This window comes from Molossus molossus, unplaced genomic scaffold (genome assembly GCF_014108415.1).
Source record: "Molossus molossus isolate mMolMol1 unplaced genomic scaffold, mMolMol1.p scaffold_m16_p_12, whole genome shotgun sequence".
In the NCBI taxonomy this organism is placed as follows: Eukaryota; Metazoa; Chordata; class Mammalia; order Chiroptera; family Molossidae; genus Molossus; species Molossus molossus.
This window is the reverse complement of record NW_023425347.1, coordinates 63,611,007-63,637,705: the sequence shown is the minus strand read 5'-3', so window position 1 is coordinate 63,637,705 and position 26,699 is coordinate 63,611,007. Positions and strand designations below refer to the sequence as shown.

Here is a 26,699-nt window from a genome sequence, read left to right as displayed (position 1 = left end):
CCCAAATCCACATGCATGTACAGAGCTCAGGACTGTCTGGCTCACACAATTCTGCCCCTGGGCCCCCTGCCTGATAGCGGGCTCCTCCAGCTTTGGGGAACCTAAACATGTCAGGGGCAGAAAGAAGCCTTCATAACCATCTAACCTGTGCAGGGAAGTCCAAGGCTGCTGCAGGGTCTTGGGAAAAGCTCTGGATGCTGAAGGCAGAAGGCCTAGGCTCTGATCTAAAACTCATCGTATTTATGTACACACTCCTGGCCTGGGCAGGCTTTATGTGGTTCTCAGGGACCAAACTCAGCAGGGCATTCGTGTTGACAATGGGGGGGAGAGGCTGGGAGCGAGCCAGGGTGGGGACATACAGCTCCCCTGCTTGGCTCACGGCTGTTAGGGCCCTGAGAAGTAAAAAATTATACTCATTTTTAACTGTGCAGGGTCAGTGTCCCTAAGCCCTACGTGTCCAAAGGTCAGTTGTAACTTAACTTGTCTGCTTTCAACTGACCTGCCATCACTCTCTCCCTTTACCGGCAGTGTGGTGACAGGGAAGCTAGGGTTGTCGGTGCCCAGAGGGAGGGGTCACAGCTGCCATCACATGGCCTTCAAGACCCTAGTCTGCTGCCCTCTGCCTCATGCCCACTGGGCTCCCACCCCGTCCCCTGCCCAGCCTCCCTCACTGTGGCTTCTTGCCCTGCAGATATCCTACTACAACCAGGCCACCTCGGGCTTTCTCAACTACGTCACCACCAACGTGGCCGGCCTCTCTTCGGAGTTCTGCAACACCTTCAAGGCCTGTGAGAAGTTCCTTTTGGACAATCGAAATGACCTGGCCCCCAGCCTCCAGACCCTCTAGATGCCCTCCGCAGCTGCCCACTCCCACGCCATCCTGCCAAGGACACACGTGCAGTGCACTGAGGAAGGCAGAAGCATCTATTTCTCCCTGCCTCCCCCATGGAACCTGACCCAGGGTCCTCCTGTCCAGCACCACTGGGTGGTCAGTTTCTGCCAACATCTGCCAGCAAGTCTTCGCGGTCACTCTGGGGCAGCCTGTAGTAGACCCGGGTCCTGTCCACAGCCCTGGCGGCCAGCAGCCCTGTCCGCACAGATGTGTAGCTGCTCTCTGCAGGGCTGTGCTCCACGGTGACGGTGGCCCTGGGCGAGGCTGCCAGTAACTTGGCCACGACTCCAGCCGTGCTCTGGCCCAGCGGCCCAGCCTGCAGCTGGAAGGACACAGGTTGCCAGAGGCCCCTGCACAGCTCCAGCATATCTGTGAGCAGCTGTTCCCTGTAGCCACTGCCCAGTACCTTCTCGGGCCAGCCCGGTGCCACTGTCACGTGGGGGAAGACCTCAGCCACAGCTGCAAGCAACTCCGTGCCGGCCACATGGCCAGGCACCGCAAAGCTCCCATGGGAGACTGTGGCCCCCACCCACACAGGCCGAGAAAGGTGACCAAGGTCCGAGAGGTGGGCCAGCACGGCCAGGGATGGCCGCAGGGCGGTGGGCTCCGCTATGTGCAGATGAACCCCCCAGCGTCCGGGGTGTGCGGCGAGCTGCAGCAGGCTGGACTCCAGCGGCAGAGCAGGGCTCCCGGAGGCATTTACAATGGGCACCGCGCCCCCGTCTGCAGGCTTCTGGAGGCCAACGTTCAGCAGGATCATGCCTTCTTTTTCTGGAAGGGGCAGCGGAGGCAACAGTGACTGGGGTTCGGTTATCATGGTGTCAGAGGCCTTTGTTAAAGGGGCAGCAGGGAGGTCATGGGCCGCCAAGCGGAGGAGCTGGCGCCTCTTCCGTCTGGAATCTGGGCTGGGGCTGGGCTCCAGGTGGAGGAGCTGCTTTGTAACGCACCTGGGCTACTGGTCATGTGAGTCGCTGCCAGCTCAGCTCTCGGCCCTGGGGGCTGTGCCCGACTCTCTCACAGTGCAATGTGGCTAAGGGCTCAAGGTCTGAAGGCCTGGAATCCCATCCCCTTGGCAACACTGCCCTCCCCCAAGGAAAGACCCCCCCCTCCCCCCAGTATAGCCAGGAGCAGGGGGCTGCAGACCTCACCTGGGAGTTGAAGTGTTGCTGCTGTTCTGTTGCCCCGGATGTCAGGAACCTGCCACTCTACACTCAGACCATCACCCCCAGGAAGCTGGAGAAGAGGGATCAGGCTTCCCCCTGTGTAGTAGCTTCGTGTCCGTGTGGCATTCACTGTGGGGCCCCAAATGGTCAAGATGAAGTGGCTGTCATTCAGAGTGCCTTCTGTGTGCCACAGCTGTACACACTAACCCTCACAGCAACCTGCCAAGTAGCTGTATTTTCCCGTTTTGTCGACGATAGGAACTGATTTGTCCAGAATGCTATAGCCAGTAGCAGAGTTGCTGGGATTGGAACCTGATGGAGCCAGGTTAGTCTGGGCCCCAAGCTGTTATTCTCCCCCCTCACCTAGATGGCCCCCAGGGGAGGAATGTTGAGCTGTGGGCCCATGGCTTACTGTAGGCTTTCTTAGGTTTGGAAGCTAGGGAATGAGGGGTTTGCACAAGGGAACAAGTACCATGGGTCATTGATTAGAGGGTACAGCGGAGGGGCCTCTCTCCGAAATGTTAGAGTAACCCACAGAGAAACTGTGCTGCAAGGGAAGGCATATGGGCTTTGAAATTCTCTGGGTTCCAATCTGGGCTGTGCCATGTATACGCTGAGTGACCGTATACATTCCTTAACTGTTCTGAATGTCAGTTTTCCTATGTATGTGAAAGGAATCCGCTCCATGGACACATGAAGCTTAAATAGCATATGATACCAGGGGCTGGCACACAGTAGGAGCTTCAAAAGATTCCTTCTCAGTTCCACCCAGGATTTTGTCCTCCCGATGCCCCGCCCCTCCTGCTCTGCTCCAGGGTCCACCAGGTGCTGCCCTGTGCAGAATCCAGCCTCACCGTCCTTCCCCCAACCCCCCAGACCACTCCCTACTTGCAAGCTGCTTGAATTGAGACAGGACAGGCTCAAAGAGGTCATAGTAGATTTGGTGGGTGGCACAGTTGTCCCGGATGTAGAGGAGATCATCCACTGACAGGGGGTCTGAGGCGCCCTGCCACAGTGTCAGGCTGTACCTGGGGCCCAGAGTGCAGGCTCAGTGTCTGCCTGGGCCCAGCCGGGTCCTCAGTCCCTGCACTCAGAACTGGACCCTAGCTGGGTAGGGGCAGAGCATCTGACTTCCCACCAGCCCCTTCTTCCATAGCACTACCCCCTTCCTGGGGGCAGAAGAAGCCACAGAGGCTTTGGGAATGATAACTAAAAGCAGAACCCCAGAAAGAGGGAGAGGTTGCCTATTTCCTGTTTTAGGAAAGGGACAAGGACAGAATGGGGTGGGCATAGGGGGCAGGGGAGAAGTCAGGAGTGGAGGACAGGGGAAGACTCAGGACTCCTGTGGGGAGCTGCTGAAGGGGGGAAGGGGACTCTCCTGGGGCAGAGGTTGCAGGTACAACCTGTGCAGCCCCACCGAGGCAGTTGTGTCTCGGTGTAAACTCAAACAGGCAGTTAGTTATCCACCAATGGACAGGCTGCCCCAGGGGATTGTGGGCAACCTGTCATCAGAAGTATATGAGCAGAAAGGGACGTTGTGCAGGATAAGAGCACTAGTAGGGATAAGACTAAAATCTTTAAGGCCCTTCCAGCCATGAGCATCCGTGATCTTCCCAGGGGCATCAGCACCTAGAGGTGGGTTTAGCAGGAGCTGAGCTGGGCCGGGGGCTGGGAGTTTTCACCTGTCTGATTGACCCAGCAGCCAGCTGAAGTGGGGCCAGGCGGCCCGCACCATGACAGCCCGCACGGGGAAGGTGATCCTCTGCGACAGCCCTCCTACCAGCCCCTGCATCTTCTCTACCATGGCTCGGGTGTACGTGCTGTTCGGGAACTGGGGCACGTAGAGCGTGGTCCAGCCTGGAGACAGGGTGGCCTCAGGATACTTCTCCTTGACCAAGGCCAGGAACCTGCAGAGAATCAGAGACCCTGGTCTTTCAGAGCCTCGCTGGCCAGTTCCTCATCCCCTGGGTTCCCATCACTGCCAGAAAGCGGCAGGGCCTGTTGAGACTATGATATAGGAGCAGAGTCAGAGTCCTAAAGAGCAGAAGTGGCTTGTTCAGGGCCCACAAACAGGGCATGGATTTTGGAGTCAGGGGGGCCTGGGTTCAGGTCCTGACTATGACCTTGGGCAACTCACTCAACCTCTTTGATCCTCAAAGATGGCATCCCGAGGGGGGCGGGGGGCTGGTTCTCTTCAACATCCCTTTATGGACAAAGGCAATGAAATCCAGAGCCCCAGGGGTGGGGATCTGGGCTCTGCCTACTGTGAGAGTCTCTGAAGCTTCAGATTTTATTTTAAAATTTCATTCAGATTTTGCCCTGATGTAAATTTCAGTAGGCAAATAATGTTCCCATCTCCCTCTCCCCAAACTATTGCATAAAATCGGTACTCCAAGAAGACAAACCATATTTATCTTCTGCCACTGACTACATTTTTCAGACTGCCGCTTTCCAAATGTACCTGTTTGAGAATCACAAATATTGGATGGACTGTTGGCTGGTTGGATGGACAGATGGAGAGATGGAGAGAGGGGTGATAAAGAGCATGGGGCTTAGAATCAAAGGTCTGGCTTTGAGCCTTTGCTCTGCCAGTTACTAGACTTAGGCAGGTCATTTAACTTCAATGGGATGGTTCCTGTACTAATAACGTGAGATAGCACCTACCTCGTTCTCATTGTAAGAGTTAAATGGTATTCTATACTCAAGTACTTAAACCAGTGCCTGTGGCACCTAATAAACATTCAGTAAGTTAAGCCTCAATGGTCAGCTTTCTCATCTGCAAAATGGGGGAAATACTCCTAGCCTAGTGGTGCTATGTCAGAATCAAATCAGAAATATTCTTTCCTTTTATGTGGCCCTTTTTTGTAAACTGTAGTGTACATACAGCTGGTATGTGTGAAGCTGTTGGGGGCAGTGCTGGGATTTCATGGGGCCTGGGCAAGGAGTCAGCATTTGAGACGTTTTCTAGTAGGTAAAGCCCTGTCCTGGTCACTGAGGTAACTCCAGTGAAATCAGGGCTGTTAGGAGGAAGTCTGGAAGTCAGCCTGGGATGTGGGGGCAGTTTTTGGAGGAGGTAATGGCTGGGCAAAGGTTCATCAGGAAATGAGGGAAAGGCATTCAGGGCAAAGGGAATAGCCTGTGTTAAGGCTTAGAGATCAGAGTATATGGCATGTCTGGAGGCCAACTCAGGAAAGGTCCCCTGAGCACTTCCTGTGCCAAATATTGAAGGAAGAGGGCTGGACACAGTTGGGGCAGAGAGGGGAACACTCACTGTGTGGCATTGACTTCAATGGAGATGGGCACATTGGGGCCCTTCAGGATGTCAGCGTTGACCCACACAGGCCTCCGGACTTTCCCATTCTCTGTCAGCCGCCGCAGGAGATCCAGGGAGGGTGCCACGGCCTTAAGACTCTTGAAGTCTAGCTTGATACCTGTAGGGAGGAGGCTGAGGGCTTGGGGAACTGGCTCCTCATGCCCAGGATAGAAGGAGCTGGAAGACGTGGGTCAGAAAGAGCAGGGATGGTGTGTGTGTTGGGGGAAGGGGTGGGGGGAGGAAGAATGGGACCAGATTCTGGCTGAGTATGAAGAAGGGCTTTCAGACAGGTAGAGTTAACCCAGGGAGGAAGGACCACTGAAGGAGGGAGCTACACCCTCCATCTCACCTGTGTCTAGGAGCTAACACCCAGGATGTGCCCTCTCACATTCCCGGTCTCACCTAGAGCTCCGAGCCTGGGCCTCTGGGACATTGGGCTGGAAAGCCAAGGCAATGTGCAAGTGGACTTGCCTCCCAGGGGAAGGATCCCTGCACATGCTGTCTGAGGACCAGAGGGCTGGGGAGCTGGGGAGGGGGCTGAGGGAGCTGCTTACCCTTCTGGGAAGAGGACAGCACAGCCTCTAGCCACTGCTGCAGGGTGTTGTCACTGTAGATGGCTGGGGGGTGCGCCATGATGGGGACCCCTGTCTCATTGGCTGTGTTGAGCCCTTCTATGTTGACATCTGCCTCCAGGATCATGATGTTGCCTGTGCAAGACAGAAGTCGATCAGTTCCTGATTGTTTTCAAGTAATGTTTCTGTGCATACAAAATGTTGCATGTTTATTATAGAACACTTGGAAAATACAGAAAAGCAGGAAGGGAAGAGTTCATCCACATTTCCATCATAGTTCACGTTGTAATCTATTTTCGTCACTATAGTTTTCACACAGTTGAGAGCACCCTGCATGTCTAATTTTTAATCTTTTTCTTTCAAAATTATAACACATTTTCAACTTTTATATGCTCCATGAAAGAAAAAAAAGGCTACAAAAGCCCCTGTTGAGGGTGCATGCCACAATTGAGTTAGCCCCTCCTATTCCCAGGACATTTCTGTAGTTTCTAATTTTTTGCTACGAATAACTAATGATGCTGGTTTTTCCTACTTGTGGAATTTGAGTCAGGGCAATACAGGGTCACTTTATGCCCATATTATCAAATCACTGTCCAAAAAAATCGTCAGGCTTCGTGTTCGCACCCAAAGTGCATAAGCCCGCCCGTCTCCCTGTACCCGCCAGCATGGTCACTTTTGTCCTTTAAATCCATGCAATTAACTCAGATAGCTGTCCTCGAGTAGGAGCTGAGGACTTCCCAGTAGGACGAAGATGCTGGGAGACCCTGCCCGCGGCGACCTGCGTTTGGGGGGTGCAGTGAAGGGAGGGGGCCGTTCTGAGCTTTCTCAACATCACAGACAGTCGTCAGAAGCGGCCTTTTCTCTTGCTTTACACTGACGGCCTCCTGACTGTTCCCCTCCCCTCTAGCCCTGTTTCCCTCCAGGTCCATTTTCCGCACAGCCACTAGAGCGAGTATTCTAAACACATACTTGACCTTGTCACTTCGGTTAAAAATCAGATATATTTATTTCTATGCTCTACACAGGTAGAGAACTACCTAGAATTCTGAGGATTAGAAAATGGCTATTTCATCTCTGGATGGTTTGGCTCAGTGGATGGAGCCTCAACTTGAGGACCAAAGAGTCTCGGGTTTGATCCCCGGCCCCAGCTGCAGCCATGCTGGAGGCAACTAATCGATGGGTCCGAAGACACACTGATGTTTCTTTTTTTAAATTTTTTTATCTTCACCCGAGGACATTTTTTGTTCAGGTAGAGTGGGAGGAAGAGAGAGAGAGAGAGAGAGAGAGAAATATCAATGTGAAAGGGACACATTGAGTGGCTGCCACCCGCACGACCGACCAGGGCTGGGGACAAACTGCAACCAAGGTACATGACTTTAGTGGGAACCGAACCCGGGTCTCTCGGGACCGCAGGCTGATGCTCTAACCGCTGAGCCAAACCGGCCAGGGCTACACTGATGTTTCTTTATCTCTCTCCCTTCCTTCTGCCCACTCAATCTAAAAAGAAAAAAAAAATCAATGGAAAAATATTGTCAGGTGAAGATTTCTTTTAAATGGTTATTTTAAATTAGCATCATATAAAGCAAAATAAGTAAAATATAAGAATTGGAGTATCTGGGTGATGAGTACACAGGGATCTGTTTTTCTACTCTTGCAACTTTTCCTTAAATGTGAAATTATTTCAAAATAAAATTTCACCCCAAAACTGTATCATCTTCATAGCACAGGATAAAATTTTGAGCTCCCTAAAAAGCTAACAAAGTTGGTATTTTTACAGGTCAATAGAACAGTAGAGCATCACAGGAAAAGAAAAATGTTCAGGATTCGGGTAAGAAAAATAATCTCCACTGAGTTCAAGATGTAAGCAGATCGAAGGTTTTACTATAGAGATTTATGCCCTGCGTTAGTTTATGAATCTGGTTTCAAGGCACCGGATATCGAGTTGTGCCACCAAATTCTGTTTGCAAGACTCCAAGCTCATAAACAACAACAACAACAAAAACACAAACTAACAAAAACTGCCCCCAAACTGCAACCAAGGTACATGCCCTTAGTGGGAACCGAACCCGGGTCTCTCGGGACCGCAGGCTGATGCTCTAACCGCTGAGCCAAACCGGCCAGAATAAAATCTATTCCTTGCTGTAGTCTGTGTGGTCCTGCATAACCAGGCCCCAGCAGACTTTCCAATCTCACCCCGAGTCTCTCTCTCATTTTCTAGACACTCCAGCTTCTCCAACATCAGTTAACATGCACACAAATCTCACCCAGGAACCGTGAAGATGCAGGTTCTGATACAGTAGGTCTGAGACTGGGCTCGAGGTCCTGCATGTCTGACCGGCTTTCCAGGGATGCCCACGTTGCTGGGTCATGGACCACACTTTGAGTAGCAAGGCTCGAATTTGTCTTGTCTTGCCCATCTCTGGGCTCTGACATGTGGCTGTTGCCATGGTAACACTCTTCCCTCTGCATCTTTACTAGGTAGGCCATTAACCACTCATCTGTTGAACATGTGGCTTAAAATATCACTTCCTTACCCAGGCCAGTTTGGCTCAGCGGTTAGAGTGTCAGCTTGCGGTCCGGAGAGACCCGGGTTCGGTTCCCACGAAGGGCGTGTACCTTGGTTACAGTTTGTCCCTGGCCCTGGTTGGGTTGTGCGGGTGGCAGCCACTCGATGTGTCCCTTTCACGTAGATGTTTCTCTCTCTCTCTCCCTCTCTCTGCCTCCCACTCTACCTGAACAAAAAATGGAAAAATATCCTCCGGTGAGGATAAAAAAAATATGTATATATATATCACTTCCTCAAGGAGGCTACCCCTGAGCCCCAGGCCGACTAAGTTAGTCTGTCTGCTTGCGGGCTTCTCCTTGGAGAGCTCAGCCCCGCGGAATTGCTCACTTAGCTCGTCTTTCTGAGTGTAAGCACCAGGGGGCAGGGCCCTGTCTGAATTGATCATCACTTGGATTCTGGTGCTGAGATGGTACCCGGCCTAAAAGAGCAGCTTCAAAAACGGTTGTTGAATAACAAAGGCCATACACGACAAACCCTCAGCTAGTATCATACCCAATGATGAAAACCAAAAAGCTTTTCCTCTGAGATCAGGAACAAGACAAGGATGTCCAAGGTCACCACTGTTATGGTTGTGGGTTCAATCCTCATTCAGGGCACATACAAGAATCAAATAAACACGTACAGGAGTGGAACAACAAATCTCTCAAATTAAATAAAAAAGACATTTACCCAAGGAAAACATACTGATAGCCAACAGATAAAGGGAAGTTTCATGCACTGCTGGTGGGAATGTAGATTGTTGTAGCCACTATGGAAAATAGTGTGGAGGTTCCTCAAAAAATTAATAGAACTACCATATGACCCAGCAATCCCTGTTTTGTGTATCTACCCAAAATATTTAAAAACACTACACATACAGATACATGTATCCTTATGTTCATTGCAGCATTATTCACAACAGCCAAGACATGAAAACAACCTAAGCATTCAATGGATGAATAGATAAAAAAACTGTGGTACATATATACAATGGAATACTACTCAGCCATAAAAAAGATGAAACAGTGCCATTTGAGACAACCTGGATGGATCTTTCTTTGGTTGTTGTTAATCCTCACCCAAGGATGTTTTCCCATTCACTTTTAGATAGAGTGGAAGGGAGGAAGGGAGAGAGAGAGATAGAGATAGATAGAGAGAAACATTTGATTCATTGCCTCTCACATGACCCCGACTGGTGCCGGGGATTGAACATGCAACCCAGGTACGTGCCCTTGACTGGGAATTGAACCGACATCCCTTCAGTCCAAGGGCCATTGCTAACTGCTGAGCCAAATTGGCCAGGGTGGATTTTTTTTTTTTTTAATCCTTACCTGAGGATATTTTTTGTTCAGATAGAGTGGGAGGGAGAGAGAGGCAGACAGAGTGAGAGAAACATCGACATGAAAGGGACGCATCGAGTGGTTGCCACCTGCACGACCAACCAGGGCCGGGGACAAACTGCAACCGAGGTACATGCCCTTAGCGGGAACCGAACCCGGGTCTCTCTGGACCACAGGCTGACCCTCTAACTGCTGAGCCAAACTGGTCAGGGCCAGGGTGGATTTTTTAAAAATATTATTTTATTTATACTCTTGTATTTAAAAAATGGCTGTAGTATCATGTTTACATACATACCAATATTGGAAACAGAGTTTAATAATGAATCACATCTAAATTATATAAAGAACACTCCAACATTAAAACAGATTGGTTATAGAAAGCAGAAAAACCATTAGCTATCATTTTCATTAAACAGCAGTACCCTCCGAGAAGGATCAAATCAATTAGTAATATTTATACTGCAAAATAATATATACACAAGAAAGTTAGTGATTGTATTGATTTTGTTACTTTTACTAAGCCATTTTATCTTCTCACCATTCAATGCAAAGAAGTAAAACAATATAAAAAAAGTCCTCATTATTATTCACAAGAAAAAGAATCGGTTTCATTCTACACTCCTGGAGTATTGCACAAGAGGGAGCAGTTCATGCTCACGTGGATCAAAAGAACATTTGATTCCGACCCACCCAGTAGAAATGCAGATTTGGAGACTGGACTAACTCCATGGGAGCTGTGTCAGCACCATTTCTGCGGTATCCTCAGAACTCAGTAAGTAAGACCTCTATAAGAAAAGGTAAACAATCAATCTGTCTATAAATGGTATCTATAGACTCTGTGGAGTGAGGTAGAAAAGGGGCCTCTTTTTGTTTTTGTTAATCCTCACCTGAGGATATTTTTTCCATGATTTTTAGAGAGTGGAAAGGAGGGAGGGAGGAGGGAGAGAGAGGGAGAGAGGTACGAGAGGGACACATCAATTGGTTACCTCCCACAGGTGCCCCAACCCAGGCCAGGGATGGAACCTGCAACTCAGGTCCATGCCCTTGACTGGGAATCGAACCTTCGACCTTTTGGTGTGTGGGCTGACACTCCAACCACCGAGCAGCACTACCAGGGCAAAAGGGGCCCTTTCTTTTGTACATGGATACAAGTACTGCTGTGGTCTAAAGAGTGCTAGACTACCTGACCGGTGTGGCTCAGTGGCTGAGCGTCGACCCACGCACCAAGAGGTCGCCAGTTCGATTCCCGGTCAGGGCACATGCCCAGGTTGTGGGCCCGATCCCCAGTGGGGGGCATGTAGGAGGCGGCCAGTCGGTATTCTCTGTCATTGATGTTTTCATTTCTCTCTCCCTCTTTCTTCCTCTCTCTCTAAAATAAATAAATAAAAAGATTCACTAAAAAAATAAATAGTGTTAGACTGATATTGTGTCTATTATAATGAAGATAAGGTAGACATCAAAAACACTGCCAGAGTCAGAAACTTCTACAATTTGTCTCAATTCTCCAACTTACAGAGCAGTTCCTTTCCTAGGCTGACAATTAGCCCTGTATTGGCATTGCCGCTGGCTATGAAACGCACCACCAAGGTAAATGACCACACTGAACTAGCTGGTAGGTATTATAGTAACAGATGATACTTTTTCTTTTTTTATCATCCTCACCCGAGGACATTTTTGCATTTTTTGTTTAGGTAGAGTGGGAGGGAGAGAGAGGAAGAGAGAGAGAGAGAAACATCGATGTGAAAGGGACACATCGAGTGGTCAACACCCGCACAACCAACCAGGGCCGGGGACAAACTGCAACCGAGGTACGTGCCCTTAGCGGGAACCGAACCCGGGTCTCTCCGGACCACAGGCCGATGCTCTAACCGCTGAGCCAAACCGGCCAGGGCCAGATGATACTTTTTTGAAAGTCCAAGTCTGCTGCCTTGGTCTGTTGCAAGGGCAAAAGTAGATAAGAAACCAGATCGCAAAGTGTGCTCGGAGCATTTTCATTGGCTACGTTAACAACAGGCACTGGATGACACAACAGTAGCAGGAGACCTTCAACACCTGGTAACATTTTAAAAAAAAATTTCTTTTTTATCCTCACCCAAGGACATTTTCCATTTTTTGTTCAGATAGAGTGGGAGGGACAGAGAGAGAGAGAGAAACATCGACGTGAAAGGGACACATCGAGTGGCCGCCGCCCACACAACCCAAACAGGGCCGGGGACAAACTGCAACTGAGGTACATGCCCTTAGCGGGAACCGAACCTGGGTCTCTCGGGATCGCAGGCCGATGCTCTAACCGCTGAGCCAAACCGGCCAGGGCGTAACTTTTTATACAGGAATTACGTTAGGACACCTGCCAGAGTGAACCCCTTTCTCCCACAGGTACGACCTCCATGCCCTGCTTTCTGGGCTGCCTGGCTCTCTGGGCAGCAGGGTTTGTGGCTGTCTGCTGTCACTTCAGGGGCAGCTTCGAAGACAGGCTCCTCGAAACTGCTGTCACATGATTTGTGACCTCCTCTGTGCTCCAGGGAGCACCCCCATCCCTTGGTCGCCTCTGACACCACTGTGGATGGATCCTGAGAGTACTTTGCTAAGTGAAGTAAGTCAGATGGAACAAGACAAGAACCGTTTGATTTCACTCCTGTATGGGATATGAAACAAAAAGCAACACATGGACAAAGAAAACAAACTCATAGGCACAGACAACAGAAGTGGTTATCGGAGGGCAAGGGGGTGAGGGGAGGACAAGGAGGGTAAAGGGGTTCGGATATGTCGGTTAGAGGAATGATCCAACAGCCCAGGTCCAGAAAGGAGAAAGCCCGCCCAAAGCCGCAGGGAGTTCTGAGTTCTCTGAAGTCTGGGTGTCTGGGTTTCCAGGAGGGAAAGGGAGCGGAGGGCTGGGGGCCCCTCCCATCAAGCCTGGCACTTTACCTTTTTTTTTTAAATCCTCACTGAGGACATTTTTCCACTTTTGTTCAGATAGAATGGGAGAGAGAGAAAGAAACACTGACATGAGAGGGACGCATCGTGTGGCTGCCTCCGGCACGACCCCAACCAGAGCCAGGGACGAATCGCTACAGAGGTAGGTGCGTGCCCCTGACCGGAATCAAACCCGAGACTCATTGGTCCGCGGGCCGACGCTCCAACCACAGAGGAAACCAGCCATGGCAAGCCTGATACTTTACATAATCCGCTTTCTTCCCATTTTGTATGCTGCTCAGAGCTCAGGTCCCCCCGGTTTCCTCACTGGCATAATGGGGATGAGCCTCTCCAGGTCCCAAACACAGGGCGTGGGGATAGAACACATTGGAAACTGAGGGACATTATGACGGTAGCCTTTATTTGTATGGCTTCAACACAAAGGCCTTTTTTTAAAAAAAACCTCACCTGAGGACATTTCTATTTATCTTCAGAAAGAGTGGAGGGAGACAGAGAGAGAAACATCACGTGAGAGGGACACGCCAACTGGTTGCCTCCCGCACGACCTGACCAGGTCCCAGGACAAACCGCAACAGAGTTATGTGCCCTTATCTGGAATCGAACGCGCTACTCTTTGGTCCGAGGGCCAGTGCTCAAACCGCTGAGCAAAACTGGTTAGGGCAGAAAGGCCTTTCTTATCTTAACTTTTGGTTACCTGGGGATACAGAGAGAGGGTTCCAAAGGGTTGGCCTCTAGTGAGCCCCAGAGAAGCCAGGCCCAACAGGGCAGCCTGGCAGATACAAGGGTACCCAATCAAATGGATGCTGAGGGGTCTCCTATCCCATCTAACTGGCCAGTTCCTACCTGGGGGAGGTGGGGTGCATCAGGAAGGAGCCAGGTTGACACAATCATTCTGAATTGGAGACTGAGGAGTTATGCGGTTTGCTTGAATTTTTACAGTTTGTGTTTGGTAGTGCTGGGACTCAAACATGTTTTCTGGTTTCCTTAGGCTTTGAGGGCAAAGGCCTCCTTAGCAGGGACAGTTGTCACCTGACAGGTGATGGGAGGAGTAGCTGAGAGGGAGCAGGACGCGATGACTGGGAATCAGACCTTCTGGTTCGAGTCCCAGGCTCACAGCTTATCAGCTGCACAGCCTGAGCCAGTCCCTTAACCTCTCCCAGCCCACAGTTCCGTCCTGTCGAGTATGAGCCATGGGAGTACCCATCCTGGTGCCACCTCATAGGCAGTGTTGTCTTATCTACCCCGCGCTGTCCCTCTGATTCAGGCCAGGAAGCCAGGACAAGTGAAATAGGGAAATTGAGAGTTTAACAGCAGTTTGCAGCCATCTAATAAATCCTACCTTCCCCAAACCTAGGAACTTCTCCTCCCCAACCAGAGAATAAATAGCTTATATCACCCTACTCAAGGAGAGAGATAGCAGAAATCCACTTAGTGCCATTTGCCAACCACACCCAAGGACACATGGAGTTCAGGGAATAAATCTCATTTTGGTACACCAACCTAAAACTGATGAATCTTCTATTGATCCTCTCCCAAGACCTTCCCTAATCGCCCAGCCTTTAAAGCCCCTTCCTCCCAGGAGCACCTCCCACCCCTTCCCCCGCAGGCATGCCTCCCCTAAATTCTAAGGGACCCCATGAGGCTTGCACCAGGACAGCAGTGGGCAGTAGCAGTTCGTCCCAGGCAAACTTCTTGAACCTGTCCCTGAGGCCCCCTTTTCTCTGACTTCTCAGTGAGCCCAAACAGCCCAGCCCAGGCTCATTTCCCCAGCCCTTTCTTGTTTCCCTGTCCTCAGCTTTAATAAAAGCTGTCCTCTAAAATTCACCTGGACTTGTACTGTGAAATTTTTCCTGCATGAAGTCAAGAACCCACCCACTACCAACTGTCCCTAGGCAGACCCGTCAAGGGCCAGGTCCCCTATCTGGTAAGACCCCCCTCTCCCCCGCTCCTGTCCTTGCCGTATTCAGCCCTCACGCAGGACTTACTCTCCAGGGCAGCCCTCATGTCCTTCTGGCTGTTGGCAGCATGGTACCAGGTGACCAGCAGGCCATCCCGTTGACTGATCTGGCCCAGGCTCAGCAAGTAGTCCAGCATGTCTGCACCGGGGCGGCAAACTGCATCCTGTTCACAGCCTGGGAAGGCCAAGGGTGTCATTAGCATCAGTTCTCGCCCCAGCCCAGGACTCCTGTCCGTTCTCCCACCCTCCCTCTCTGGGCTCCCAGGGTGTGTCCAGCACGCCATCTAGCAGAGACAGTGGGACCCCAGAGTCGTCAGTGCTGCGAGAGAGGGAAATACGTGGGCTCCTTCCTGGGTGCAAGAAGGCCCTGAACCAGCCTGGGGCAGTTAAGTCTACAGAGAAGGAAACATTTATGGGGGTGCCCTGAAGGATGGGTATACATTTGACAGAAAAGGGGGGTAGGTTATTCCAGACAGAAAGGACATGATAAGCAAAGACTTGACTGTAGGAATGAGGGGGTTGCCTGCAGACATGGCCATTGGCTTGGTGCAGATGGACTGCAGAGAAACAGGACAGGCAGACTGGAAAAGAGGGCTGCGGCCAGGGGTGAGCGGCCTAGACCGCCAGCGGGCGCTGTGCGCACACGAGGGCTGCGAGTGAGCGCCCCGTTGGAAGGATCTCGCTGGCTGGCGGCAGAGGCTGTGGGAGGGCGAGCAGCGGGTCCCGGAGAAGCCCGGAAGCCTGAGAAGGCAAGCTGGTAGCCGATGTAAGACAGAAGGCAGAGGGCTCGAGGCGCAGGGCCTGAGGCCTAAGGGTGAGGAAAGCTGCTCCCAGGTCCCGGTATGAATGGAGGGGACACGGGGACAAGCAGGTGTGGGGGCAAAGGATGAATGTGGCTCAGTGTGCTGAGTTTGAGATGCCCTCATGACCTCCAAGAAGGAATGCCCGTCTAGGGGCACAGAAGGGAGGTCTGTGCTGAAGACCAAGATTTGGGGTGGTCTTCAGGCAACTGAAGCCTGGTGAGGGAGGAAGGGAGAGAAGGCCAGTGGGACCTTCTCTGGGGGAGAAGTCTTGGCGTGGTTGGTAGTGGGAGAGGCAAATGGAGCTGTGATGGGGGCGAGTCCTGGTGGGGAAGAGGGATGGGAGAGGAGACCACCCTGCATGCCCCCCACTGGAGCTGTTGATGAGGCCCAGGAAGCTGGGGGATGAGGACAGGTTAGATCTGCCGTGGTGGGACAAGAAGTGGGAGATGGGGGAAGCAAACCTGACGGCATGGTGGGGAGGCCCTTACCTGGCTGGGGGTCCTCCAGCAGCGTGAAGCATAGGACCAACCCGATGACACACACCAGGATCACACTGGCAATACTGGCAATGGTCCACTTGTTTGAACACTTCTTGCAGGCCATGATGACTCTCTCTGGAAGATGTGTCCCAACTCCTCACGGCCCAGAGTCACTTTTATGCTCTGCAGCTGGGATCAGGTGGGAGGCAGGGGCTCCCAGCACCACCTAATTCTCTCCCAGGGCAGGGCAGCTCCTGCTGGCCTGGAATGTCCCAGTGTGGAGCTCCTCCCCTCTCCCCACCCTCCTCTCCTCCCCTCCCAGGATCTTAACGGGTCAAGCAGAAAATCCTGCCATCCCCAATATGAACTTTGAGCACATTAAGAGACAGCAGAGGATGTTGGCCTGAGCCCCCACCCCCTGCCTATCTGCTCTGCTTGGGAGCTGAGAAACCAGGGACTTAGACCTCGATTTTCTGGAGGCCTGTCCTGGTTTCCCCGTTTGTAAACGGAGCAGCTGGATTGTCCTTTCCTCTTTCTGCCCCGCCCTAGGGAGTGAAGACGATCAGGCAAGGGTTGGCGATAAGGACAGATGAGATCTGCCTAAGGAACTGACTTTTCCTTCCATGCCAGATTGATAGTCAGGTGCTAGACTATCTACCCTAGATTGAAACCGATATGCCTAGCATGCTGGCCCGGGTAATTGCAGGTCACGCCTGGGGCAGCGAGTCCATGGGGAGACTGTTACCACATGGCACAGAGGGTGTCCTGGGGGCCCTGATGTGGGAAGGAAGTTAGAGACTGTCCCAATTTTAGATACCCTGGAGTTTAAGTGAGTCCAAGAATCACCTATAATGGGCACAGGGACTTGAGCTTACAGAGGTTCACAGAGAAATCCAGCAGGGCCCCTGGTGACGGATTCGAGTGTGTGCATATGTGTAAGAGTTTCTAGAAGAATGAATGATGGGCAGATGTAGGGAGTTTAATTCAGGTCGTGTGGAGTCCTGGGGTTGTGGGTCATTCCCATGGAGCTGCCTAGGGGGACACTAAATATAGAGGTCTGGGACTCAGGACCAAAGACTAGGATGTGAGCATCATTTCCTGCCCAAGGCACAGAGAAGGCCTGGACACAGACCTCTGGGGAATTAGGGCTGGTAGAGGAAGAGGAATCAGTCAAGAAGAGTGGGACAGAATGAGAGGGGATGAAGGGGTCCCAGGAGCATATGGAAGGATCACTTCAAGACGAAAGGGTGGTCCAACTGGTGCGGCTCAGTGGTTGAGCGTTGACTCATGCACCAAGAAGTCGCTGGTCCGATTCCTGGTCAGGGCACATGCCCAGGTTGTGGGCCAAATCCCCAGTGGGGGGCACGGAGGAGGTGGCCAATAGATGTTCTCTGTTATCTATGTTTCTATCTCTCTCTCTAAAATCAATAAAGAAAAAAAATTTAAAAAAAGAAAAAGAAGGAAGGGTAGTCAGTTATACCTGGAGTAGAGTACTATAAGGACAGCAAAGTGCTGCCAGATTTGACAAGAAGAAGAGTGATGTCAATATTGGTGAGGACAGTGTACATGGACTCCTTACAATGGGATGGTCACTTTTGAGGGGTTACAGTAGTTAACATCAATGATGGACACACCTTTTTTTTTTCAATCCTCACCTGAGGATATTTTTCTATTTATCTTCATGTGGAGAGAGGGAGAGAAAGGGAGAGAGAGAAACATCAATGTGAGAGGGACACATCGACTGGTTGCCTCCCACACGACCACGACCAGAACCACCACCGAAGTAAGTGCCCTTGACCGGAATCAAACCTGCGACTCTTTGGTCCAATGCTCTACTGCTGAGCCAAACCGGCCAGGGCTGGACGAACCTCTTTCTAAAAGAAAAACCCAGACCTTAGATCTCATGTTGATGGTGTCTCTCCACATCTCCATGGACAAACAGCCTTTGTTTTAGAATTATTTATTTAGATGTCATGATACTCTTTTTATCTTTTTTTTATTTTGCTATGTTTTTTGTAAAAAAATTTTTAAAATATTTTATTTTATTTTTTTTATCCTCACCCGAGGACATTTTTCCATTTTTTGTTCAGATACAGTGGGAGAGAAAGAGAGGGAGAGAGAGAGAGAGAAACATCAACGTGAAAGGGACACATCGAGTGGCTACCTCCTGCACGACCCAACCAGGGCTGGGGACAAACTGCAACCGAGGTACATGCCCTTAGCGGGAACCGAACCCGGGTCTCTCTGTACCGCAGGCCAACGCTCTAACCGCTGAGCCAAACCAGCCAGGGCTAGATGTCATGACACTCTTAAGGGGGAGACTGTGGTACCCCCCTTTCAGAGAAAGGAACAGGAGAGGGTCCGCAGCTAGGTGGGGATAGGGCCTGGTCTTTCCTCCCGGCAGGGTGCGTGTGGCCCGTCCAAGGAAGCAGTGAGCTCCTCTCGCTCTGAGGGCCCTGCAGGCTGTGTCTTAGGGAAGAGGAACGCCTGCTGGGAGGAACAGCTGTGGGGCAGACTCCAGCTGCCAGTGACACCTTCTCTCCAGGCAGACAATTAATTAAGCGCTCTGCTAGGCTCTGGGGACCCACCTGCTGCCCATGAGCTGTTGTAGAAGAGAAGAAATGGGGGGTGTCAGGGGGCTCCATCATCTCAGATGTGGAGCAGCCATTCTAGAGGTGGTGCTGTAGGAGGGGGCTCCCAGCCTGTAAGGATGTGCCAATGGTAGGGTCCCAGTGGGGGAGATGATGGATTAAGGAGACATAGGGGATTAGAAGTACAGAGGAGGAGCCCCAACCACCTGGTGGGTCAGGTGGCTCTCAGCAGAGTCATGGAGAACTTAGCGAAGCATAAGGACCAGGGGCTAGGGAAGGGCAGTCCAGATAAGGGAGCAGGGTGTGTGGGAACAAACAGGCCTTGCTCAGGGACACGAGCAGTGCAGTGTGGCTGGGTCAGTGGGTGGTAAGTGGGGTTGTTGCTGGTGGAAATGGGGTCTTTGTGGTATTGCAAGAGAAGCATTTTGGGGGCCATGCATGGGAGGATGTGGTAGAGTAGAAAGCTCTGTTGAAACTGGAGCAAACACAAAGGACCATCCCGGGTTCAGTTCGACCTGCTGTGAAAAAAGTCCAGCCTGGTCTTTATAAGGCCCAGAAATAGGGCTAGTGTCCAGAAATTCTGTGCCATGCCAAGGCTTAGCCTGGTTTGGTGGCTGTCCCCATCTGGCTAGCTTAGCCTGCTGTGTTTTGGCTTCGGCTGGCACTGTGCCCAGGCCTGCACTTGGAGCCCGCACTTGGAGTCTGGTGGCTGCCGGATCCCAGGCAGCTGCTAGGCACGCGTGGCTGCCGTGGACAGAGAACACCTGAGTGCACGGGCCAGTGCCCGTCATGGGGAGAGAGACACACACAGAGAGGGCTCCTTGTGAATCATGGTTTATATCATCTTGAGCTTGGGAAGGACCAGGCACGCTTTCATAATAACCAGTGAATTTCCCAACCCTTCATGGCCTCGCATTGAGTCCTTCCCGGAAACAATCAATTTCTTAGCTCTTCCAGGGTTCTGTGTCTCTTTTTTTTATTATTATTATCCACCTCCCTGGTTGACTGCAGAATTAAATGAGATAATCCAGGCCAAGCTATCAGAATGGTGCCTGGCACAGGTTAAACACCCAGTGGTGAGAGCCACGGATGACCATTATTCCGTGCTGGCTGGTGTGCTCCCCCATTCCCCTACAGGGTCCCTGGCACAGCCTTCAGTAAGTGGTGAATGCACAAGACTGGCGCCAACCCTCCTACTTCCAAACCCAGCCTCCCGACGTACATGCTTTTGGGATGGGGATAGGCTCCCTGCGGACCTGGGGAGCAGGTAGAGGGGAGGAGCGTCCACGCTTGTGGATACCCCCCACTCCAGGCCTCCAGGTTCTGGGCCAACTCGTGACTCAGCCCAGCGCCCGCCGCCTGTTTGGCGGGGATAGTGACAGGGCAGCCGCTGGGTCAGCGCAGTCGCCGTGAGGCCCCCTCCCCTGGCCCGCCCTGGGGAAACAAAGCCTCGGAATCCGGGACCCAGAGCCTAAGCTCCGGGCAGGCCTGTCCGAGAGGCCATGCTTGTTGCCCCCGAGTAGGGGGACATGAGCCCCTGAGGGCCACGTGATCCCGGCTCAGAGCCTCACCCAGGATCTCCTGGGCCACAGGAGAGGGCAGGAGCCTAAGGACGGACCAGGGGCTGGAGGAGGGTGCTGGAACGGTGTGGCAGGGAAGTCCCGGGGCCCCCACCCACAGCTTCATATGTGCTCCCAGCCTGGAACCACTCACCACGTCCTGCGGTTCTGTCTCTTATCCAACCGGATCCTTTAACCAGGCTAGGCTCTGCCCCTTATGGTCCTCACTGTGGCTCCCCCTGTGTCATCTTGGTTTCTATTGTATGTGCACCCAGCAGAGGAATTTCCCCTTTATTGTTTTTTTGGTACATGCCCCTAGCGGGAACTGAACCCGGGACTCCCTGGTCCGCAGTCTGACGCTCAACCGCTGAGCCAAATTGGCCAGGGCCCCTTTATTGTTTATTATCTTCCCACCTCCTCCCCCACCCCAAAGTCCAGGTGAGTGGACTGATTGTACCCTGGGGAGACTGAAAAGCTGGTCCTTCCTGCTGGGCAATACTGCATATTCTTTCTATGGGAATGGAGAGGGCCCAGGTAACAGATTAACTTACTGGTGCTTGACCAGAAAATTCAGAGCACAACCAGTCAATGTGTCTCTCTCACATGGATGTTTCTTTCTCTCTTCCTCCCTCTCTCCCTCCCGCTCTATCTGAAGATGAATGCAAAAATGTCCTTGGGTGAGAATAAAAAATAAAAAAAAAGAAAGAAAATTCAGAGCCAAGACTCAAACTATAAGAGAACATATATTTGGAACATCGCAGAGATAAAGAAGTAATCTGTAGAAGAAATGGGCTTAGGAAACAAGTTTAAGAGGTAAAGAAAGGGCCCTTGGAGCTTGGGAGGGAGGAAGGTAATGGTAATGCACATGGGGGGAGGGTGCAGGGAAAGGGAAAGGCACAGGCACAGGCACAGACATGCCCCGCCGGTGTGGCTCAGTGGTTGAGCATTGACCCATGCACCAAGAGGTCGCTGGTTTGATTCCCAGTCAGGACACATGCCCAGGCTGTGGGCCTGATCCCCAGTGGGATGTGTTCAGGAGGCGGCCATTGATGTTCTCTCTCCTTGGTATTTCTCTCTCTCCCTCCCTCTCCCTTCCTCTCTCTCTAAATCAATAAAGAAAAAAAAGAAAGGTGTAGACGTGCTCTAGGGAGGGAGAACTTGCACTAGGTCCTCCTCACTGGGTCCTCCTCCTAAGGGTTTTAACCGTGGAGATTTTATGGGACGTCCCAGAGGAAGATCTCAATAGAATATCCTCAATAGAATAGTCATCAGTTTTCCAGGTGTGTCCTTTCAGAGTCTAGGTCTCCACTGATTGATTTGTCGGTTCCAGGGCAGGGGGTCATTATCCAATGCAGCTGGTCCTGAGTTGAGCCATGGGGTCACTGGTCTGGTTTTACTATTTATCTGGGTCTGAAGCTAAATACAACTGAGGCCTAGATGTCATCTCTAGGGAGGAGAGGTCAGGGGTCCAAACCTCACGACTGGCGTGCGATATGGTAGGGGAGGAAAGGTAACGCAGGGGATGAGGTCTCACCTACATCTGCTAGGCACCCAGGACTTTCTGTCCTGGTGACCTTCTGTACCTGGCCCATCGTCCTTGCTCTGCTCACGTCTGTCTAACTGCCTACCACAGAACTATCTCAGGAAAAGTGTTGTCCCTGAATCCAGCTCGTGAACATTCAACATCTGCCAGCTGGGGTCGGCTGAGCCCTGGGAGAATCCAACCTGGAACCTGCTTTTGAGGCCTTTAGAACCAGTCGCAGTGTGAAGACCACGGGAGGCGCAGCATTTGAACTAGACCTGAAGCTCATCTTTTCCCCTTACAGAAAAATGGTACAAAAAGATATGGGAAAATTCAGAAAAATGGGAAAAAGGAAATTATCATGGTTTTAAATAAAAATAAAAAAATTTACCCACCACTGTTAGAAAACTGCTGATCTAGGTTAACACACCTTTGAAATGTCCTCCTAACATGTGAATCACCCTTTCGGACCCCTCCTTGTAACGTGTAACCACCCTCAAGAGAACAAATAATCTTAACTATCCTCGAACTCAATTCCCACTTGTCTTCTCCATCTTCCTCAGGTTCTCCCTTTAATCTCAGTGCATAGAAGAAACTTCGAAACTGTTCTCCGGAGCATTTGAGATCTTGCTCCCCAGCATATGTCTGCAGTTTGGGTTCAGATAAACTCTTATAAAAATTTTCTACAGCCCTGGCCGGTTTGGCTCAGCATTTGGAGTGTGGGCCTGCAGACCAGAGAGTTCTGGGTTTGGTTCCTGCTAGGGGCACATACCAAAAAAAAAAAAAAAAAAATTCTCTACAGGTTTGGACGTTTCTTACATACACACTGTCAAATGCTGAGGTGCCCAGTGGTGGGACTGCATGTGATAAGTGGATTTCTGGGCCAAAGAGCTCAGAATACTATGGGACGTACCCAGACTATCATGAGATTTTATGACTGGGTAACTGGGAATATAGTTTAGTGAACAGTCAGATTATTGTTTTGGGTGGTGCCTAGTGACGTTTTTCTATCTAGTCATAGGTCACCTTAATGGGTTTAGTTATCACTCATTCTTAAAAAGCATTTCCTTATCACAGAATCTAGGTTTCACTTCTGAGTCTCCTGGCCCACGCTCATTCCCATCCTGCTCCACTGTTATCTGTGCCCGGGTGGGAGGCAGGGCGGAGTAGGAGGGAGATAAGGCACCCGCCAGTGTCCCAGCTCTTGACTTTGGGCCAGCCTTTTCCCTCTGTGGGTCTGTTACCTCGTCACAAACTGCTGGCTGGGAAGCCCTTTGCCCACACCGCACTGACATGGGACTCCACCTCAGGTCTGCGGCACCCAGACCGCGATGTTCCTGGGAACCAGCTGTGTCACTCCAAGACACACAGGCATACAGTCAGCAGGGCTTTCCTGGGAGGCTTGAGCAGAGGTCAGGGAACTCTGTCTTCGTCTGAGTGAGTGACCTTCCAGGCAGTGGTGGAGCGTCTGAGGACAGATCTTTGGAAGTGTTACCAGTGGCGTTGGTGGCAAAATTGGACCTTGGTTCTTGAGTTCAGCAAAGAAAAATTTCAGAGCCAAGAACTCAAATTATAAGAGAAAGTTTATTTAGAAAGCTATAGTAGTATAAGTGAGCCAACTGGGTTGGGTAGGCTCAGGAAATAAGTTACAGAAGCAAAAGAAAGGCCTTTGGAGCTTAGAAGGAAAGGCAAGGGTAACATGCCTGGGGGTAAGAAGAGGGACCAAAAAGGCGAGAGTGTGCCCTGGGGAAGGAGAGTGAGTGCTGGGTCCTCTTGAGGGTTTCAAAGGTTGGGAGTTGCCCTGGCTCCTGTGGCACTACTGGTTGAGTGTGGTACTATTGGCTGTCACATAATGCACTAAAAGCTCTCTGGTTCAGCCTTTGTAGCTCAGTGGTTGAGCGTCGACCCATGCACCAAGAGGTCGCAGGTTCGATTCCCCATCAGGGCACATGCCCAGGTTGTGGGCCAAATCCCCAGTGAGGGGCATGCAGGAGGCGGCCAGACGATGTTCTCTCTCATCAATGTTTCCCCCTCTCTCTTCCTTCCTCTCTCTCTAAAATCTAAATAAAATAAAATAAAATAAATCTTTCGGGTTCCATTCCCTGTCAGGGCACATGCCCAGGTTGTGGGTTGGATTCCCGGATGGGGTGCATATGGGAGGCAACCAATCAGTGTTTCTCTTTCACATAGATGCTTTTTTTTTTTCTCCCTCTCTCTTCTTCTCTAAAATCAATTTTTTAAAAAAAATTTTTTTAAAAGGCTGGGAGTTTAGGGGAGGTCTTAGGGGAGGATCCAATGGAATATTCATCAGCTTTATGCTGCTGTGCCAAAATGAGATTTATTTCCTTAACTTCATCTGTCCTTGGGTGTGGTTAGCACAAGTGGTGCTTATTGGATTTCTGTCATCTGTCTCCCTGAGTAGGTGATTTAAGCTATTTACCCTCTGGCTGGAGAGAAGTGTAAACCATTTACTCTTAAGTGTCCTTGGTTAGGGAAGATAGGATTTTGAGATTTACCAGATGGCTGTAAACTGCGTGGCCATTTAACTATCTGTCTCAGTTTCCTTATTCCACTTGTCCTGGCTTACTAGCCTGTCTCAGAACACTTAACTGCTTCTCCCTACTGTGTGGGCACGAGGAGGGGCCCCATTGGCTGGGAACACCTGAGTCATGGTGACCTCACAAAGACTGGAACAACGGCCTGGGCTGGGGGGAGCCTAGGTAAGCCGAGAGGTGGCTCTGGGGAAGTCCCAGGGGTGGGTAGGGGGGCCTCACAGCCTCCACAGGGCAATTACCACCTTGACCCCACCCCCTGGGTAAATCTCTCTCCCCTCTGGCTGTAATTCCACAGTTAGAACTTCATACGTTGGCTTACAGCTGAATTTTCTGTTACCATGTGGATGCTCCAGGTGGAGGTAACACACTGAACTTTACATTAGCAGCTCAAGGCTCATGGAGAAAGCATTTAGGCTTTCAAGTTCTGAGAGTGTGGTGGGTGGGAATTGGGGGCATGTGAGGGGAAGAATGAGAAGACCCAGGGAGGGAGTACAGTAGACCAGGGGAAAGGAAGGCAGACAATCTGGAAGCAAGATTTGGTCTTTTCCTTATGTCCTCCTCCTCCACCCTCCCCTCACTCAGGGGGAGGAAGAGATGGTGAGGATGACCATTTATCAAGGGCCTACTGAGGGGCCAGGCCTGGCCCTGTGACCATCACTGTTTTCTTTAGTCATTTTGTTCCCTACAGTAATCTTGTGGGTTGCATATTAAGATGGCCACTCAGTGTGGTAAGGCTACCTGTCCAGGCTAACACCGCTGGTGGGAGACAGAGCAGGTTTTTTTTTTTTTTTTTTTTTTTTATCCTCACCCGAGGATATTTCTCCATTTTTTGTACAGATAGAGTGGGAGGGAGAGAGAGAGAGAGAAACATCGATGTGAAGGGACACATCGAGTGGCTGCCACCCACACGACCAACCAGGGCCGGGGACAAACTGCAACCGAAGTACGTGCCCTTAGCGGGAACCGAAGCCGGGTCTCTCCGGACCGCAGGCTGACGCTCTAACCGCTGAGCCAAACTGGCCAGGGCGACAGAGCAGGTTTTGAATTCAGGTCTATCTGATCCCAAAGCTTTGGGTTTGTGTATTATAATGGGCATCAGGAGAGTTGCTTTTGCTGGATAGAGGCCTAAGGTTAGCAGAGAGCAGAGGGAATGGGGAATGAGAAATGGGAAGACGCCCTGGCCAGTTTGGCTCAGCGGTTGAGCGTCAGCCTGAGGACTAGAGAGTCCCGGGTTCAGTTACCGCTAGGGGCACGTACCACTGTAAAAACACCACCACCACCACCACCAACAGAAATGGGAAGACATAGCTTCACTGATTCATGCTTTGGGAATCTCTTGGATATTGTAGGAAAAACTGAGATGAGAGGATCTAGGTTTGAATCCTGCCTCTACCACTTACTGGGGACTTTGCAAAAATCACTTTAGATCCCTGAACTGTCTGAAGCAGCATGTCGGTAAATGAGGTTAATGACACCTATCTTGAAGAGTTGTCATTCATTCATTCATTCATTCATTCATTCATTCATCCATTCATTTTCTTACTCAATGAATGTTTTCTGAACCTCCCCTTGTATGCTAGGCTCTATGCCATGTGCTGGGGAAACAGAGGTAACTGAACAGCCAGACACTCACCAAGCTCATTTTCTTTCTTTCTATTTTTTATCCTCACCTGAGGACATTTTTTGATATTTTGTTCTGATAGAGTGGGAGTGAGAGAGAGAGAGAGAGAGAGAGAGAGAAACATTGACGTGAAAGGAACGCATCGAGTGGCTGCCACCCGCACGACCCAACCAGGGCCGGGGACAAACTGCAACCAAGGTACGTGCCCTTAGCGGGAACCGAACCCGGGTCTCTCTGGACCGCAGGCTGACACTCTAACTGCTGAGCCAAACCGTCCAGGGCACCAAGCTCATTTTCTAGAGCGAAGACGTATAAGTAGACAAAGCCGTCCTCTGATACAGAGTCGATCACATGAGGAAGGCTCCTCACCCACACTTGAGGGTCTTAGGAAGACTTCTTAGAGGAAGAGATACTTAAGCTGGCATTTAAAATGTGACTATATGGCCCGGCCGGTGTAGCTCAGTGGATTAAACATCGTGTCATGGACTGAGAGGTCCTGGTTCAATTCCCGGTGAGGGCACATGCCCAGGTTGTGGGCTCGATTTCCAGGAGGGGGCGTGTAGGAGGCAGCTAATTGATGTTTCTCTCTGTCTCTCCCTCCCTCCCACTCTATCTGATGATAAATAGAAAAATATCCTCAGGTGAGGAATAAAAAAATAAATTAAAAAAAAATATGACTATATGTGTTCTGGCCAGCTTGCTCAGTGGTTAGAGCATTGGCCCACAGACCAGAGAGTCATGGGTTCAATTTCAGTCAAGGGCACATACCTCAGTTGTGGTTCAGTCTCCAGACTTGGTCAGAGTCTAGTGGGAGGCAACCAATCAGTGTGTCTCTCTTCCATCAGTCTCTCTC

At 51.0% G+C, this 26,699-nt stretch overlaps 3 protein-coding genes across 3 annotated transcripts in view; 2 read left to right on the top strand and 1 right to left on the bottom strand.

Moving 5' to 3' along the window:
* Positions 1–996, top strand: part of ACOT11 (acyl-CoA thioesterase 11) — a 41,827-nt gene extending 40,831 nt beyond the window's left edge. Inside the window, exon 16 of the mRNA XM_036257197.1 lies at positions 692–996. Within this exon, the coding sequence (XP_036113090.1) occupies positions 692–847 (156 nt within the window). The 3' untranslated portion in view covers positions 848–996. The remainder of the gene's footprint in view (positions 1–691) is intronic.
* Positions 943–16,122, bottom strand: FAM151A (family with sequence similarity 151 member A). Its single transcript, XM_036257198.1, has 8 exons — positions 16,008–16,122; positions 14,745–14,891; positions 5,923–6,075; positions 5,327–5,486; positions 3,738–3,962; positions 2,944–3,083; positions 2,041–2,184; positions 943–1,663 (listed from the first exon to the last, which is right to left on the bottom strand). Exons 1-8 carry the CDS (start codon positions 16,120–16,122, stop codon positions 990–992), a joined length of 1,758 nt encoding a protein of 585 aa, XP_036113091.1. The 3' UTR covers positions 943–989.
* An 8,277-nt stretch (positions 16,123–24,399) lies between these two features.
* The window catches only part of MROH7 (maestro heat like repeat family member 7), a 57,908-nt gene continuing 55,608 nt past the window's right edge, over positions 24,400–26,699 (top strand). Inside the window, exon 1 of the mRNA XM_036256579.1 lies at positions 24,400–24,584. The gene's annotated coding sequence lies outside the window, so the exon portion shown is untranslated. The remainder of the gene's footprint in view (positions 24,585–26,699) is intronic.

Bases quoted from the DNA above. Each gene is read 5' to 3' on its own strand.
- FAM151A (XM_036257198.1), bottom strand. From the start codon at position 16,122: ATGGCCTGCAAGAAGTGTTCAAACAAGTGGACCATTGCCAGTATTGCC. The intron at 3,963-5,326 runs GTGAGTGTTCCC...GATTCTCTGCAG, and splicing joins ATTGAAGTCAATGCCACACA to GTTCCTGGCCTTGGTCAAGG. The intron at 3,084-3,737 runs GTGAAAACTCCC...TCTGGGCCCCAG, and splicing joins CTGCTGGGTCAATCAGACAG to GTACAGCCTGACACTGTGGC.